Source organism: Maniola jurtina, chromosome 18 (assembly GCF_905333055.1).
Source record: "Maniola jurtina chromosome 18, ilManJurt1.1, whole genome shotgun sequence".
NCBI classification, from domain to species: domain Eukaryota; kingdom Metazoa; phylum Arthropoda; class Insecta; order Lepidoptera; family Nymphalidae; genus Maniola; species Maniola jurtina.
In genome coordinates this window covers 10,281,699-10,298,127 of record NC_060046.1, presented here as the reverse complement: position 1 = coordinate 10,298,127, position 16,429 = coordinate 10,281,699, and the positions used below count along the sequence as shown (strand labels likewise).

At 37.0% G+C, this 16,429-nt stretch overlaps 3 protein-coding genes across 3 annotated transcripts; 2 read left to right on the top strand and 1 right to left on the bottom strand.

Moving 5' to 3' along the window:
* Window positions 1–6,250: 6,250 nt before the first annotated feature.
* On the bottom strand, window positions 6,251–8,197 carry LOC123874491 (beta-ureidopropionase-like). The gene is made up of 2 exons (XM_045919880.1): window positions 6,841–8,197; window positions 6,251–6,363 (listed from the first exon to the last, which is right to left on the bottom strand). The coding sequence occupies exon 1, from the start codon at window positions 8,126–8,128 to the stop codon at window positions 6,959–6,961; it is 1,170 nt and encodes a 389-aa protein (XP_045775836.1). The 5' UTR covers window positions 8,129–8,197; the 3' UTR covers window positions 6,251–6,363; window positions 6,841–6,958.
* A 107-nt stretch (window positions 8,198–8,304) lies between these two features.
* On the top strand, window positions 8,305–9,971 carry LOC123874492 (beta-ureidopropionase-like). The gene has a single exon (XM_045919881.1). The coding sequence runs from the start codon at window positions 8,860–8,862 to the stop codon at window positions 9,937–9,939; it is 1,080 nt and encodes a 359-aa protein (XP_045775837.1). The 5' UTR covers window positions 8,305–8,859; the 3' UTR covers window positions 9,940–9,971.
* Window positions 9,972–12,728: 2,757 nt separating this feature from the next.
* Window positions 12,729–15,258, top strand: LOC123874494 (proteasome subunit beta type-3). Its single transcript, XM_045919883.1, has 5 exons — window positions 12,729–12,878; window positions 13,148–13,353; window positions 13,628–13,796; window positions 14,374–14,502; window positions 15,099–15,258. The coding sequence occupies exons 1-5, from the start codon at window positions 12,876–12,878 to the stop codon at window positions 15,207–15,209; spliced, it is 618 nt and encodes a 205-aa protein (XP_045775839.1). The 5' UTR covers window positions 12,729–12,875; the 3' UTR covers window positions 15,210–15,258.
* Window positions 15,259–16,429: the final 1,171 nt, after the last annotated feature.

Genomic DNA, 16,429 nt, shown 5'->3' with positions numbered 1-16,429 from the left:
AGACTAGAGACAATTTAGAAATTATAAATTCCAATTTATCAATGCTTGGAATCGAACCCGGCACCTCAGAATTATCAGACCACTGTTTCAGGGAGGTTCATAAACCTAAATATTATACTCGTATAAAAGGAAAATTTGACTGACGACTGATTGATCTATCAACGTAGGTAACCTACAGCTCAAACCACTGGACGGATCGGGCTGAAATTTGGCATATAGACATCCGCTAAGAAAGGATATTTAAAAATTCAACCCCTAAGGGGTTAAAATAGGGGTTTGCAATTTTTGTAGTCCATGCGGACAAAGTCGCGGGAATAAGCTAGTCATCAATAAAACGCACGGTAAGTACATATAATTCATATTATGAAAAATAATCACCCCAGAGCAAAACGTGCGGCCAAGTTAAATGAGAAATTAGCGGAAAAATTGGAACAAACCGCCCGACCGCAGATGAAAAATTAAAAAAGTCCCGCCGGAAACGGTATCGCGGCCATCTTTCTTCCTAAAAACGTAATGGCCTTAATTACGCATCGCAAGAAACAAACAGCCAAAGCGCAAAATGATTATGGTTTTAATCGAATTTTCAGATCTTGGCGTAGACGTGACTTTTTCCTTAAATGAATTTTTCAAATCTAAAGATTGAAATTAGAAAAACCCCACCAAAAATGAAAATACATAGTTACTGAACCACATTAATTAATTATCTTTTTCATTTGTTTTAACGTTAACAGCTAACGGGGTAGCATTTTGCATTGCGGGGACTATTGTTTTACTTTTTTTTATTATCTTTTGTCCTGCTTTCTAAACAGTAGATAACACAGTTTCAATGGTAAAGTATAATTTGAGAGTCAACAAGATAAAGTTGAAAACTAAAACCCGACTGCGATCGTCTTAATAAACGCTGAAATATTAGACTAAATTTGTTTTTCTGTCGCATGATATATTTTAGTGTTGTTGTACATTTATATTTATGAGCTCAGAATTTTCTCCTCTTTCATTTGACATTCCACTCGATACAATAACAAAAAAAATTTGGAGACCTCAACTTTTTTTGATGTGATATCCGTTAGGTTAATTTTTTTTCGTATAAAATATAGCCTATGTCACCGGGACGTTTACAACGAATCTATTGGCCCCTCATTCATCAAAATCGGCCCAGTAGTTTAGGCACTACGATGGAACACACAGAATTTGGATACATACATACATACACATACATAGACTGATAAAATCATAACCCTTCCTTTTGGCTTTGCCGCAGTCGGGTAAAAAGGAGAATTCTAGACCACTCATATAGAACTATCTGCTGCTGTCGACGAATTCATCCAATTTGAATTTATTAACTCTGTTTCCGTGAAACTAAGAATTTTGGGATAAAAATTATAGATACTACTCAGCCTACTACCCGTATTTCAAGATGCCTAGCTAGCCATCTTTGTGACATAGGTAGGTACGTATCATCATCAAGATAGGTAGATACAGCATTACAGCCATGAAAATGTCACACTAATATTATAAAGGCGAAAGTTTGTATGTGTGTGTGTGTGTGTGTGTGTGTGTATGTTTGTTACTCCTTCACGCAAAAACTACTGGACGGATTGGGCTGAAATTTAGAATGGAGATAGATTATAGGTACTCTGGATTAGCACATAGGCTACTTTTTATCCCGGAAAATCAAAGAGTTCCCACGGGATTTCGAAAAACCTAAATCCACGCGGGCGAAGTCGCGGGCATCGGCTAGTAGGAAATACTTTCGCATTTATAATACTATACTTAGCCAGTAGGTACGGATATTTTAAGCAGTAGGTATACCACCTAGCTATACATAATATTCAACTTTATTTTTAACCCTTATTTGAAGACAAACAGCGAAAAAAAGACAATTAAGTAATTATAAATCTCTTGGAGGCGCCAGAACACCTAAATGCAGTGGAAAAAGTGTAAAAGCACCTATCAGGGACACAGGGTTGGTACATTAGTGAAGTGTGGAGCGCTCCGGTGACTTCCGGCCGCAGTCGACCTAGTTGTTTATAGGGCTGCCAAAATAAAAACTTTTTTACGTTTTTTTTTTAAATTTATTGTTATTTAAATTAATTAAATTTACTACTCTAATTGCACCCCATTCTTCCCGACGTTAGGCGAGCTTCCTACAAGTTTTTCCGCAAGCTTGATGACAATCGCGTAAGTAGGCACTCGAACTAAGAGTGATGACTGATGACATATCCTGTCAACGTAGTGTCAACACAAAGATAAGTGTCAATTTCAATTCCAGGTAGGCTGGATGTGGCGCTTAGAATCGGCACAAAAAAATAATAAATAAATTTTAAAATACTGTAAAAACTGTAAACCCATAAAATAACTGTAAACCTATCCGCTTAACCAATTTGTATGAAAGGTACCGAGGTAGCTTGCGTCCCTGTAATTGAAACAGGCATTTTATCCCGGAAAATCAAACAGTTCCCACGGGATCTTTAAAAACCTAAATCCACGCGGACGAAGAGGGGATCTTTTAGTAGGTAATACTTTGATTAGATAATATGATCAACGATATTATGTCCATATCTGTGGTCTAATTTACTCACGCATGATCATTCTACGAGTAAGTATATGCATGTGTGTAATTAATGAATACCAGCCGGCAGAATACCAGCGCTCAGGTTTTGTTTTAAAACCTGCAGCCCGGCTAGCATGTGCAGAAGATAAAAATTATATCCCCCGATTATATCCACTGATGTCATAGAAATCAGTGAATATAATCGGGGATATAATTTTTAGCTACTGCCCATGCTAGCCGGGCAGCATTAATGCTGAGCCGGGGCCTTTTCATCTTGTGCCATGTGGGTGCTAGAATTAGTTATTATTAAGTACTTATTAAAATCTACTACTAACCCATTACTAACCTAAGTTTGTCTATACTTGTTGATGTACACACAAGATGAATAACCCAATTTTCTTTCTTTCTTCTAATGAAGGGTTATAGTTTCTAAATAAAATGACCGTGACACACAAACGAACAGACAGACTTGACTACACTATAAGGCTTCCTTGATTTACAATGGAACCAAAATAAAATAAAAATACTGCCAGCCCTAGGGAAAAACACATCATTATTGTAATGGATGTCACGCGCTGTAACACTCCACAAGAGCACTAGAAGACAGTAACCAACTTACCTAGCAACTTGCCACGCAGAAACCGCCTTTATTCCTGACCAGATAAAGTTAATGCAAACTACCCTCATAAGTTGGCCTTCACGATGACTAGATGGCGCGACATCCGAAAACGACACATTAGCGACATCTCTCACCGAGAGTGAGAAAATTACTGCGAAACTATAATTCTTGCTGAAGTTTCGCGAGCTTTTAGTTTAAAGCTCTTTTTAGAGATTGAGAGTTAAATGGCAAATCGGATTTTTTTTTAATAAAAAATAGCAGACGGGTCATCTGATGTTAAGTGATTACCGTCGCCCATGAACATTTGCAGCACCAGAGGAACCGCCGATGCGTTGTCGGCCTTTCAGGAATTTGTTGGTCCGCCCCTTGAACAACCTTCAATTAATAAAGTTCTAGCTTTGACGGACGTTTACGGTTGAGTATGTGGCTGAGTACAAATAATACTTAGTAGACAAGATTTGGTCACAGTTCATTCTGGTTTGGTGCAAGGTAGTTATCTAGGACCTTGTTAGTTGAATCTCAACTTTGACTTATAATTAATTATTTATTATTGTAATCGATGACCAAATTTTTATCATTATTCTAGAGGTTGTTAAAAAAATATTAGATAAGTACCTACTTGCTTAAATCTTTATTCAATTTCTTAAACCTGAACTTTGGATCAGCGGTTAGCTATTAACTAGCCGCCACTGCACCCAAGGAGTCGGTCTAAACCACGGTTATCTTATTAATTACTTAATTATTAAAAAAAATATGACACCAACGAAGTCTGTTATCGTTGTCACAACAAAGTATTATTTGTTTACCAAAACTAAAATAATATTAAGTTTAGGTATCTTGTGCTTTGAACCCGAGGGCGTGTACCTGAAAACAACAATTTAATACCTACATTTTCTATGCAAGGCACTAGGATTGATGTAGGTACTTGTAGGTACTTATAGGTTAGGAAACCTTCAAAAAAATCTGTGAACTCTTGCTTGATAGGTATTACATTACCTACCTAGGTATACCTACCTACTAATACTAAGTTATATCTACATGGCAGGAAATCACTCAGTAGGTTCCACCCACCAACGAATGGGTAATTAGTAATTACTAATTTTATTATACTTACTATAGTTTAAAACTCACGAAGTTGCCTCATTTGCCCTAAAATAGAGATTTTTCAAGGGTCTTAATTTTTAAAATGAATGCTTACAATTTTACTATATTATGTATTAATTGTTTTAAGGCATAGATAATGAAGAGATAAGTCGATATATGGCTTAGTTATAGATCTAGAACAACAAAGAATAGAACAATAGGTGTAGATAATACGTTTGTATGGAGAAGCGCGTAACAAGTGTATCCTTAACAGTTGAATCTGCAGTTAGATTAAATGTTGTAAGGTAGGTTCTAGTAAATCATAGTAAGTAATCTAATACCTACATAATATATAGTTTCCCTAACTTGTAATTATAACTACAAACCTGACATTGGCTAATCTATGTAAAGCCAGACGAGAAGAAAAAAAATATCTAATACCTATCAACACTCAGTACCTACCGATCTCGAAGTAAATAGGTACTTAGGTATTATTTTATTACATTTAAATAAATTACGCAATCAATTGGTATGCTAAGTGCACCTAATTGCATAAACAACGCAGATTTGCAGTGGTCCTCTACTTGTATAAATATTTACCGCTAGCTACCTACCACCCAACTACGCAGTTCAAGATGATAGATAGAGGTAGATAAGATACCTATAACTACCTAAGCATATTAATTTGAATGACCATAGCTTGTAAGTTGTTACTCCTGTAATTAACTTCAGCTGCTTTTCAGGACCCATCCGTTTAACCGATTTTGATAACAAGTGTAAATTAAAAATTTATAACACCCCCGACAAGTGAAGGTTACAGTAACTAGAAAAGAGCTGATAACTTTCAAACGGCTGAACCGATTTTCTTGGATTATAGCTAAGAACACTCTCGATCAAGCCACCTTTCAAACAAAAAAAACTAAATTAAAATCGGTCCATTCGTTTAGGAGCTACGATGCCACAGACAGATACACAGATACACACGTCAAACTTATAACACCCCTCTTTTTGGGTCGGGGGTTAGTAAAATATGGTCCTAGGTAGTACCTAGGTACCTACAGAGATAGCTTGCATCCGGAAAACAGACAAAGGCTATTTTCATCCTAAAAATTAAAAAGTTTCCACTGGTTTCGTCATCATCTAGTTCTTACTAAAACTAACAAATTGAACAGAGATAACATAACAGAGGAAATTGATAAGAGAACTTAATTAGGTTCGTCATGTATGGTAATGAAGTAAATGATGGCGTGATAGTAATTGTAGATAAATACCGGATGTTATCATCATTACTTAGGCAGGTATCATATACTACACGTTTCTCAATCCATACTTATTATAAATGCGAAAGTGGTCCGTCTGTCTGTATGCTAGCTTTTAACGCCCCAACAGTTTAATCGGTTTTGATGTTCGGTACAGAGGAGTTAGCTTACATCCCAGGGACGGACATAGGCAACTTTTTATACCGGAAAATCATAGAGTTCCCACGGGATTCTTAAAGGCCCATCCGTTTAACCAATTTATTACGTAGTAGGTACAGAAAGTAGCTTGCGCCCCGCAAGTTGACATAGGCTACTTTTTATCCCGGAAAATCAAAGAGTTCCCACGGAATTTTAAAAACCTCAATCACGCGGACATAGACGCGGGCATCATCATTTCAAATCAAAGCTTTGCAACGACTTTGCAACAACAGGCATAAAGCAAACCGAGAGCCGAGGCGCTATTTTTCTCGGTAACAACTCAAACTAAGCTTAAGTACTTACTTTGGCATACAGCTTTATTATACCTGTATAGGTACTTTAAGTGGCTACGTTATAAAGCTGAATTTATTATCAAAAACACTTGAGTCTACCACAGTTTTATCGTAAAACTGTAACTCTGCTCCGTCTGTTTGACCTAGCCCTACACTGTCTCAAGGTTGGTAAAAATCAGTAGACATTAGTTGAAACCCGGTGAAAGAAAACAGGATATTGTAAATGAGTAAATAAAAATCTTCCTTAATTACATACATACTTAGCAATTTTAATTTTCCATTAAATCGGTGTAAGAAAGTATACAATAATTGATTGTTTACAATTCTCTTATCTAAAAAGTCTTAAATTATTTATAACTAGCTGATGCCCGCAGCTTCGCCCGCGTGGATTGGTCAGATCCCCTGCAGCATCAGGATTGAGGAGTTGGACTCCAAATTTTTTATGAAACAATGTCGCAAAGTTCCTCTATCGATTAAAAAAGAAATGACGCAAATCGGTTCAGAAATCTCGGAGATTTCGGTGTACATAGGTAGAAAAACACAACTCCCTTTTTAAAAGTCGGTTAAAAAAGTAGCCTATTTTACGCCCTGGTCAATCCTCTACTTGCCTGTGAAAGTCCCGTCAAAATCGGTTCAGCCGTTCCAAAGATTAGCCTTTTCAAACAGACAGACAGACAGACAGACAGACAGACAGACAGACAGACAAAAATTTTAAAAACGTGTGATTCAGTTATGGTATCGTTCAAATAACCATATGAGCTTAATAGGAGGTAGTTATTTCGAAATTACAGACAGACACTCCAATTTTATTTATTAGTATAGATAAGTGCCTACCTAGTACCTACCTATCTACTTAACTAAAAGTTTTTTTGGGAACATTAAAGCTAATATTTTAATTGCAAAGCGAAAAATAAGATAATAAGTAGGTAAGTATACAGTCTGGTAGGTCTTCTTACTTCTCAGTCTCGTGTACAACTTGGGGCTTGAAATCTAGGTCCAGAACCTTCTTTAGACTCTCCACGTACATGTCCAAACGCTGCGTCATATAGTAGCAGCGACGATCTCTGATCTGCCTATTCATGTTCAAATCCATCACCGCAATGAGGAGACCGTCCTTTGTACGGGACAGGCCTGGGCATCTTACACCATCGGGCCCAGTGAAGTAGCTCGACCCGTAGAAAAGTCCCAAATCCTTGTGAGCTGGTTTCCCATCAGCCGAGGTGAACTCGTTAGGGAATTCCTCGTACCCAACTCTGTTTATAGCAGCTGTGAAGTAGCAGTTAGTGATCGCAGCGTTTCTAGCTTCAATATTCCACATATACTCACTCCCAGCTTCAGCAGCGATAGTTGCTGACGGATTGAAAACAATTTCAGCTCCGTTTTGGCCGAACATCATCCAATTCAAAACGTGGTGTCGTCCAAAGCAGATGTTCACGGCGATCTTACCGTAACGGGTCGCGAAAACTGGATGCCCGGTATTACCTTCCATGTAATAATTAGATTCGTTGAAATCACCAACTCTAGGAATGTGGTTCTTCCGGTGCTTGCCAATAACGTTGCCTGTGTCACTGATTACGACGGATGTATTCCATAAAACGTCAGCATGGTTCTCGTCTCTTTCGAGGATGGATGAAATTATGACCATAGCGTATTTAATAGCCAATTCTCGTAGGAAGCGAGTAGTAGGACCATCTTCTGCTGATTCAGCGAACTCACACCAAGGAATCTTCTCTCGTGTACAAAATGCGAAGGGCATATTCCAAAGCTCTTGGAAGCAGAGGATATTCACACCCTCCTGGCCGGCGACGTCAATTATTTTCTTCACTTTGGCAAGGATCGCATTTTTCTGCTCATTAATGGGACGATCAGTTGGTATGGCAATTGAATGTTGGATAACGCCTACCTTGACAATCCTTGGGGGTCGTGTAGATTCTTTTTTTGCAGGGAAAGCGTAAGCGGCAACTTCAAAGTCATTGTCTTTCGCTGCAGCGATCGAAGATTCTTTTAACTTGATTTCCATATGATTTTTCCTTCCATAGTATATTCTGTTGAACTCGTCGAGGTCTCTACCACTGAGGCTGTTGTTGATAATGGCTTCAAGGCTTGGCGTTTCTCCGTCCATGGTGATAGATTACCGACCGCTATGGAGTTAACTTTAACGACTGATCGTTCTCGATCGTTCGCGCCTTTAAATAGCTCACCGGTTATACTGGATGCATTTAAAACTGTTTGTGTCTGTTAGTTACAGGATCCCGATGACCTTAGGCCCTTGGTGATAAGTTAACAATGCTTACAGAAAAATATTTGGTTTATCGTTGTTTATACACACGAGCCCAAAATATAATGTAGACGTGCGGTACCTACGTAATTACTAGTTTATAGTTAAAAATATGTGCACAGAACATTTAATTTTCCATCAGAATAATATTTAAATATTATATTCAAGCCGTCGATATTAAATGCTGAAATAAGTGCGTTTTCCAAATTGTTATGTTAAATCTTCGTGATCCTTTAAAAATTAAAACGTATCTTTCCCATATACGAAATAATAACGCACCTAGGTGTTTGCTAGTAGATGATTATGAGTGGTTGTTCTAAGCTTAAAATACAACAACGAATTAATGAGAGAGACGAAGAATTATGAGACGCTGTTTACAAGCCCAGTTATGAATATGTAGACAAGATATCAAGGCAATCAGGGCCTATACAATCAAGCTCTCAATGTACGCTGTGCATTGAATAAATCATTAAGTACTTAGTAGGTATACCTACAGCAAATATTTACTCCCAGTGCCTTACATAAGTTACGTAAATACATAGTTAATTAACTCCAACGCACATAACTAGTTAAACATGTATAATCTGGACAGTATAATTAAAAAGCGTTTAAATAATGACCAAATAAAACAGTTCAACAAGATTTATTACGGACGAGAAGATCATTGTGATTTAAAACTTTTACAATCAACTAAAAATGAAAGTGAGAAGAACAACTTTGAAGTTGCAGCTTATTCTTTCTCTGCGGCGAAAGAAGAGGTTAGAAAACCAAACATTTTGAGGTTAGGATTAATTCAACATTCAATTGTTTTGCCTACTGATAGCGCAGTTTGTGAACAAAGGAAGGCGATATTTGATAAAATTGAAAAAATAATAGCAGTAGCAGCGACAGAAAATGTTCGCATCATTTGCTTGCAAGAAGCATGGACGATGCCATTTTTTCTGTGCACAAAAGAAAAAGAAAGATGGGCGGAATTTGCAGAATCAGCAACGAATGGACCGAGTACCTTGTTCCTAAGTAAGTTGGCACGAAAATATGAAATGGTAATTATATCTCCCATTCTGGAAAACGATGAGACTGGTGTGTGGTGGAATACAGCAGTCATAATAGATGAGACTGGAAATTATATGGGAAAACATCGTAAAAACCATCTACCCAGTGTTGGGAGTTTCAGTGAAACGTCATATTATGCGCCTGGTAACACTGGACATCCGGTTTTCGAGACGAAGTACGGAAAGATTGCCGTAAACATTTGCTATGGTCGTCATCAGGCGTTGAACTGGTTAATGTTCGCCCTCAACGGCGCTCAAATAGTTTTTAACCCATCAGCGACAATAGCTGAATTTGGTGAAACATTTTGGGGCATCGAAGCTCGTAATGCCGCAATTGCCAACAACTATTTTACATGCAGCATTAACAGAGTTGGCATTGAAGAGTTTTACGTGCAGAATGAAAAGAAATCCAGATTATATTATGGTTCTAGTTATGTGACGGCCCCTGATGGATCCAGAACACCTAGTCTTTCAAAAGATAGAGATGGATTGCTTATTGTTGAAACAGATTTGAATTTGTGTCGCCAAGTGAGAGACAAATGGAATTTTAATATGACTGCACGCATAGATATGTATGCAAAGGCCCTTGAACGTTTCAAATAATAATAAAATGAATGAAATATTTCTGGTGTTTTCCCCATTCCCTACGTGACACAATCCACTTCTCCCTCGCCTGACGCCTAGCTCGTAATCGTATAGACTACGGGCCCATGTACAAAAATGGATGGGTCATATGAACCACCAGATGACGTATATAGGACGATATAAGAGCATAAAATAATACGATTCAGCACTATGCCGTCACTTGTAAGCTGTCCAACTGAGTGCTGGTGAGAATTCAAAAGTGCAGGTAGAGTGAGTACATTTTGGTCATATATTTTTGTACGGCATTTTTACCATCGATAGATCCATGAAAAATAGTAAGAAAGCGCGCAGTGCCGTAAAAAAATGGTGCGCCACAAAGTCGGTAAATTTTTTGATTTTCTGATAATTTCCGGAGTAAATTTGGTCATTTCATTCTGTACGGCATTAGTTTCATACTGTTTCAATACAGCCTCTAATCCATTATTCCGCAACGCCGTACAAAAATCATGCGACAAGGGGGAAAAATCGAGGGTTGCAACCGCCTCTCTTTCCGTGCTCCAGGGGGTGATTTGAAAAAGAACGGCTTTGGTTCCAAAACATTATCTAGCACTCAAAAGTACTATTAAAAATAATGCCGTCAAAAAATTAGTGTTCATTTGAATGTGTATCAATAATTATCTTAATTTCATGGTATACTTGATTTTTAAAGCTGTAAAATCATTTGACTCTGTACGGCAACTTTTTTTTTAACATGATAGTGTAAAATACTATTGTTATATAGTATTGCCGTTCAAAAGACTCTGTTCTAAAAAAAATTATTGAGAAATACAAAAACTGAAATTTTTCAAATTATTGCAAAAGTTTAAATATTCATAGATTAATAAAATATAGCAATTTTCTTCATTCTCCCCTTGTTTTAAATAGTATTAAGATAAATGAATTAGGAAAAAATGATGCCGTACATTTTAATGCAGTCCATATCTTTTAGGCTGATGAAAATGAAACAACTATTTTTTAGATAAATTCGATATATTTAAAGATGATAATACAAAATAAGGTTTTTATTTAAATTAATCAGTATCGGAATCAGCCGCTGAGTTGTTATCGGAGTCAACGTCTTCATCGACGTCCGAATTATCTTCTCTATCATTTTCTGAAACATGAATAAGTTTTTGTCAAAATTAAAGTCTTACGTACAGATTGAAGATGTAAAGATATATTTATTCACCTATGACGTCATCAATTTCTTCGCCTGATTCCTCATCCGGTTCCGTTATGTCACTGACTTTTTGGGGGCATTCCTCGCCGTGGAACCAGTCGAAATCGTACCGACCGTCATTGAACATCTATCCATATTCCATATCTTATTGGTAACAAGGTCGACGGTATTTGTTAAAATACGTTATGACCCACGACTACTTAGCACACAGTACAGTATAGGCAGGTGTAGGTATATTTCTACAAATGCTAAACGTCATAACAGAACGTCGCTCCGTAAACGATATATATGTAAATTATATTTATTTCATATTTTTATTACTTTTTTATCTATATGAACTTTCAGATTTGTACGGCATTAACTTTTTATAAATTACTAGAGGATGCCCGCGACTTCGTCCGCGTGGATTTAGATTTTAAAGATCCCGTGGGAACTGTTTGATTTTCCGGGATAAAATGCCTATGTCACTTACAGGATCGCAAGCTACCTCGGTACCTTTCATACAAATCGGTTAAGCGGATGGGTTTTTAGGAATCCCGTGGGAATTCTTTGATTTTCCGAGATAAAAAGTTGCATAAGTCAATTACAGAGACGCAAGCTATTTCGGCACCAAATTTCATACAAATCGGTTAAGCGGATGGGTTTTTGGGAATCCCGTGGGAACTCTTTGATTTTCTGGATAAAAAGTAGCCTATGTCCGTCCCCGGGATATAAGCTAACCCTGTACCAAACGTCAGAATCGGTTAAACTGTTGGGCCGTGAAAAGGTAGCAGACAGACAGACAGACTGACACACTTTCGCATTTATAATATTAGTATGGATTGCATTAAGTACAAATAAACTATCTAAATGCCGTATAAAAAAATATCGTCATAAATTTCACTTTACATTTCGTTCTATGGATTTTTCCTTGAGTTTTTTTCCCCTACAAACCTTTGGACCAACGAAAATGTACGGCATGTAAAAAAATATTATCTATGCATAAAATACTTTCAAAATAAATTAATTTTATGTTGTTTCAAATCACCCCCCGGAGCACGGAAAGAGAGGGAGTTGCAACCCTCGATTTTTTCCCCTTGTCGCATGATATTTGTACGGCGTTGCGGAATAATGGATTAGAGGCTGTATTGAAACAGTATGAAACTAATGCCGTACAGAATGAAATGACCAAATTTACCCCGGAAATTGTCAGAAAATCAAAAAATTTACCGACTTTGTGGCGCACTATTTTTTTACGGCACTGCGCGCTTTCTTACTATTTTTCATGGATCTATTGATGGTAAAAATGCCGTACAAAAATATATGACCAAAATGTACTCACTCTACCTGCACTTTTGAATTCTCACCAGCACTCAGTTGGACAGCTTACAAGTGACGGCATAGTCCTGAATCGTATTATTTTATGCTCTTATATCGTCCTATATACGTCATCTGGTGGTTCATATGACCCATCCATTTTTGTACATGGGCCCGTAGTCTAGTAGTGATCAGGTACATACTTTTGCTAGCAGCTAGCTAGAATTCCTCAATATTATTATAACGCATTATTAGCTGAGTTAGCTTAAAAAGGCTAGAACCCAGAGCTGTAAAACCAGTTAAAAAAAATATCTGTGGAATTACTTTAGTCTATGGCGGATGATATGTCATTTTTCGAAAAAAAAAACAAGTCCAAAAGACGCAAAGTGTAAAGAAAATTCTATAATAATTTAAAAACAAATAAATTAGTAAAGGTAAAATGGTAAGTAATATTAGAAATCTATATTAAGTATCTACACAATATTATTATACCGTTTATATTCGATTAAAGTGATTTTTCAGCACCGGCTTTGGTTAGGATAGCGTCATGATTGCTAAGCATATTCGTTGAATTTAATTCCTTTTTCTTAGTAATTCGCCCTCAGTTACATTTGCATTACATTCAGATTGTTATTAAATATCGAAGCTTTAATAACGTGTATAATTAATAAATTACTAAAAATAATAATAACTAAATTTTTCATGTTTTAGTCGATTTTAGCCTACAACGGTGGCGCAGTGGTGGCTATGAAGGGCAAAGACTGTGTGGCCATCGCCACGGATAAGCGCTACGGCATACAGGCACAGACCATATCAGCAAACTTCCTCAAAGTGTTCGAAATGGGCCCCACGTTATATGTAGGTCTTCCAGGACTGGCAACGGACACACAGACTGTGTATCAAAGACTTAAGTTCAGGTAAAATTAGAAACTCAAATAAGTACTGATTTCAGTCTTTATTATGTGGTTAAGTAAAATTAGTGTTTAGGTGGAGATGCACCAAATCTGCGACAGAAATAAAATCTCTGTTGATGTTGCTCACAATACAACACTAAGGCACACCAGTCTGTCTGCTAGCTGTTCAAAGCTGGATAAACATTTTTTTAAATAAAAATCTAAACCCATGTGGACAAAGTTGCAGGCATTATCTAGCATAAGCTAATTTATTTTGAAAATTTTATTATGTTTGCAGAATGAATCTGTATGAGTTAAAAGAGAACAGAGTAATGAGGCCCAAGACATTCTCAGCGATGCTGTCTAACCTGTTATATGAGAGACGTTTTGGACCCTACTTCATTGAGCCTGTGGTGGCTGGGTTGGACCCTATTGACAATACACCCTATGTCTGCAATATGGACTTGGTAAGCCTTATTTTGTCTTGATTCAATAAAATGCAACTCACAAAAACAAAAGATGCAGACTTTAAAATTTCAAGTTACTATAATGCTATTTCACACGTAGTCCACATGTGAAATAGTATTTATAGTAACTTGAAATCAATATTTCAATTTTAATTTCAATTTTATGTTTGTTGTGTGCTCTTCTCAGACTTGGACGCGTTTGGAACCCTCGTAGCTTTAGTTTTAAGTAACATAATTAATTATCACCACTATATCGTACAAGTTTAACGATTTCGACCATCAAAAAGAGTACAATTGTACCTACTTTGAATAAATGATTTTGACTTTGACTTTAATTTTAGTAAACTTTTGTAAAGAAAGTACTGCCATGTTGTGACTTGTAAACAAATCAATATGAAAAAAAGCAATAAGTTTCTATTATAAAGTATACATAGATATGGCAATATGTATTCACAGGTTAGCAATGATGTTATGCTGATTTAGTAGTCATAGTATTATCTACAAGTTAGCAAGTTAAAACATTTTGTTTTATCATTAGCCATATTAATTATGTAACACTCTTTTTCTTGTTTTCCAGATTGGTTGTCCTAACGAACCTGAAGATTTCGTAGTATCAGGCACATGCACAGACCAGCTGTATGGTATGTGCGAGGCACTGTGGGAACCTGACCTAAGACCTGATGAGCTGTTTGAGACTATTTCACAGGTAGGTTTTAGATACTTTGTAAATTGGTTTAAATTCTCAAAAATACCTCATAAGGGCACTATGTAACCATAGATGCCAGGACCAAGATTTCATAGTATCAGACACTTGCACAGATCAGCTGTATGGTATGTGTGAAGTATCATGGGAGCCTGACCTAAAACCCTGATGAGCTGTTTGAGACTATTTCACAGGTAGGTTTTAGATACTCTGTAAATTGGTTTAAAATCTGAAAAATACCCCACAAGGTCACTATCTCACCATGGGACACCAGCACCATAGGATGAACAAAATGTATTTAGTGCATATATTTTGAAAAACTCACGTCACCATTTTTACTGTCTATGAAAAATCACACTATCACACTATAATATTATAAAGGCGAAAGTTTGTATGTGTGTGTGTGTGTATGTTTGTTACTCTTTCACGCAATAACTACTGAATGGATTTGGCTGAAATTTGGAATGGAGATAGATAATATCCTGGATTAGCACATAGGCTACTTTTTATCCCGGAAAATCAAACAGTTCCTACTTTCAAAAAACCGAAATCCACGCGGGCGAAGCCGCGGGCATCTTCTAGTCTTATATCTTTTCCAGGCACTAGTGAACGCGGCTGACCGCGACGCAATCTCCGGCTGGGGTGCTGTGGTCTACATCATTGAGAAAGACAAGATCACAGAGAAACATGTCAAGACTAGGATGGATTAGTTTTATGGTATATGGAATTTTGCTTTTACTAATAAAATTTGAAAACTGATCCACAGTATTTTAATTTAAAACCTTGAACCCAAGTCACCTAGGGACATAAGTGTCTTGACACAAAGTGTTCTTACTTCCACCAGATGCTACATCAATAACTCTGAAGGAGTTGAATGGTGGGTCAGTAATGTGCACAGTACACATAATTTATCATAGTAGGTATATTAAAATATTATAGCATGTCATTAATTTTAATATATATTTATGTATGGTTTAGGATAGGGCTCCAGCAAATAAACCTACATGGTTTCAGCTGGAGGTAACAACAAAGTGTAAAAATTGGATTTCTTTGTAGTTTTGAATAAACTTCATCAGTCAATCTGTTCCCGCGTATTTGGCAGCCAGGTCACAACGGCCTGTAAGTTCTACCATCAAATGCGTGGTGAATTTTTTCGACGTCCATTTCGGAGCACCATGACTGACGTAGGTAGCCGCCTTGGCCCACACATTTAACGCTTGTTCTGCGGGCCGCCTAATGCGCGGGGAGGCCTTAAGGTCAAGGAAAAATAAAACCCATCCAATGCAGAAACATTATAAACCGAATATTTAAAAAATTAAAGTTTTTATTTATTTTATTTTTCTTCATACACATTGTCTTTACAAGAGTAAGGAGACTAGAGAATTAACATTTCAAATCGTGTCGCATACAACGTCGAATATTTAGCGAAAGCATCGGTATTATTTCCCACAGACTAAAGAAAAAAGATAGACTGAGCAAGCGCGACTCCTTAACTAAAACCAGTGCGAACAGTCAACACACCTTATTCGGACCTATCTTTCTTGTTCCTGTATTTAGACCGTGATTCAAAATCAGTAATATGCTAACAGGTGACCAAATATGATGTGCAAACGACCCGTTATCCTCTATCATATCGAAATATTAATAATTACGACTTCACAAACACGTTAACAGACTTCGTTTATGTTTGATAACTGAATTAATTGTGCATCGTGTCCTGTTATTATTTCAATACCCATGCTCCGTCTCGCCTGTGCGTATAGCTGCACAAGCCAATTTGCGTCGCTAAGTGCTTGTGGATGGTAGCCACAGCTTAAGACGCCAGTTGTGGGTCACTCAGCGCTACATCACCCATGAGCACAGTTAGCTAATCAGCTTCTTCAAACATATTTCATTTCAAAAGAGTTTTATCTATATTTTCCCCTTAGTC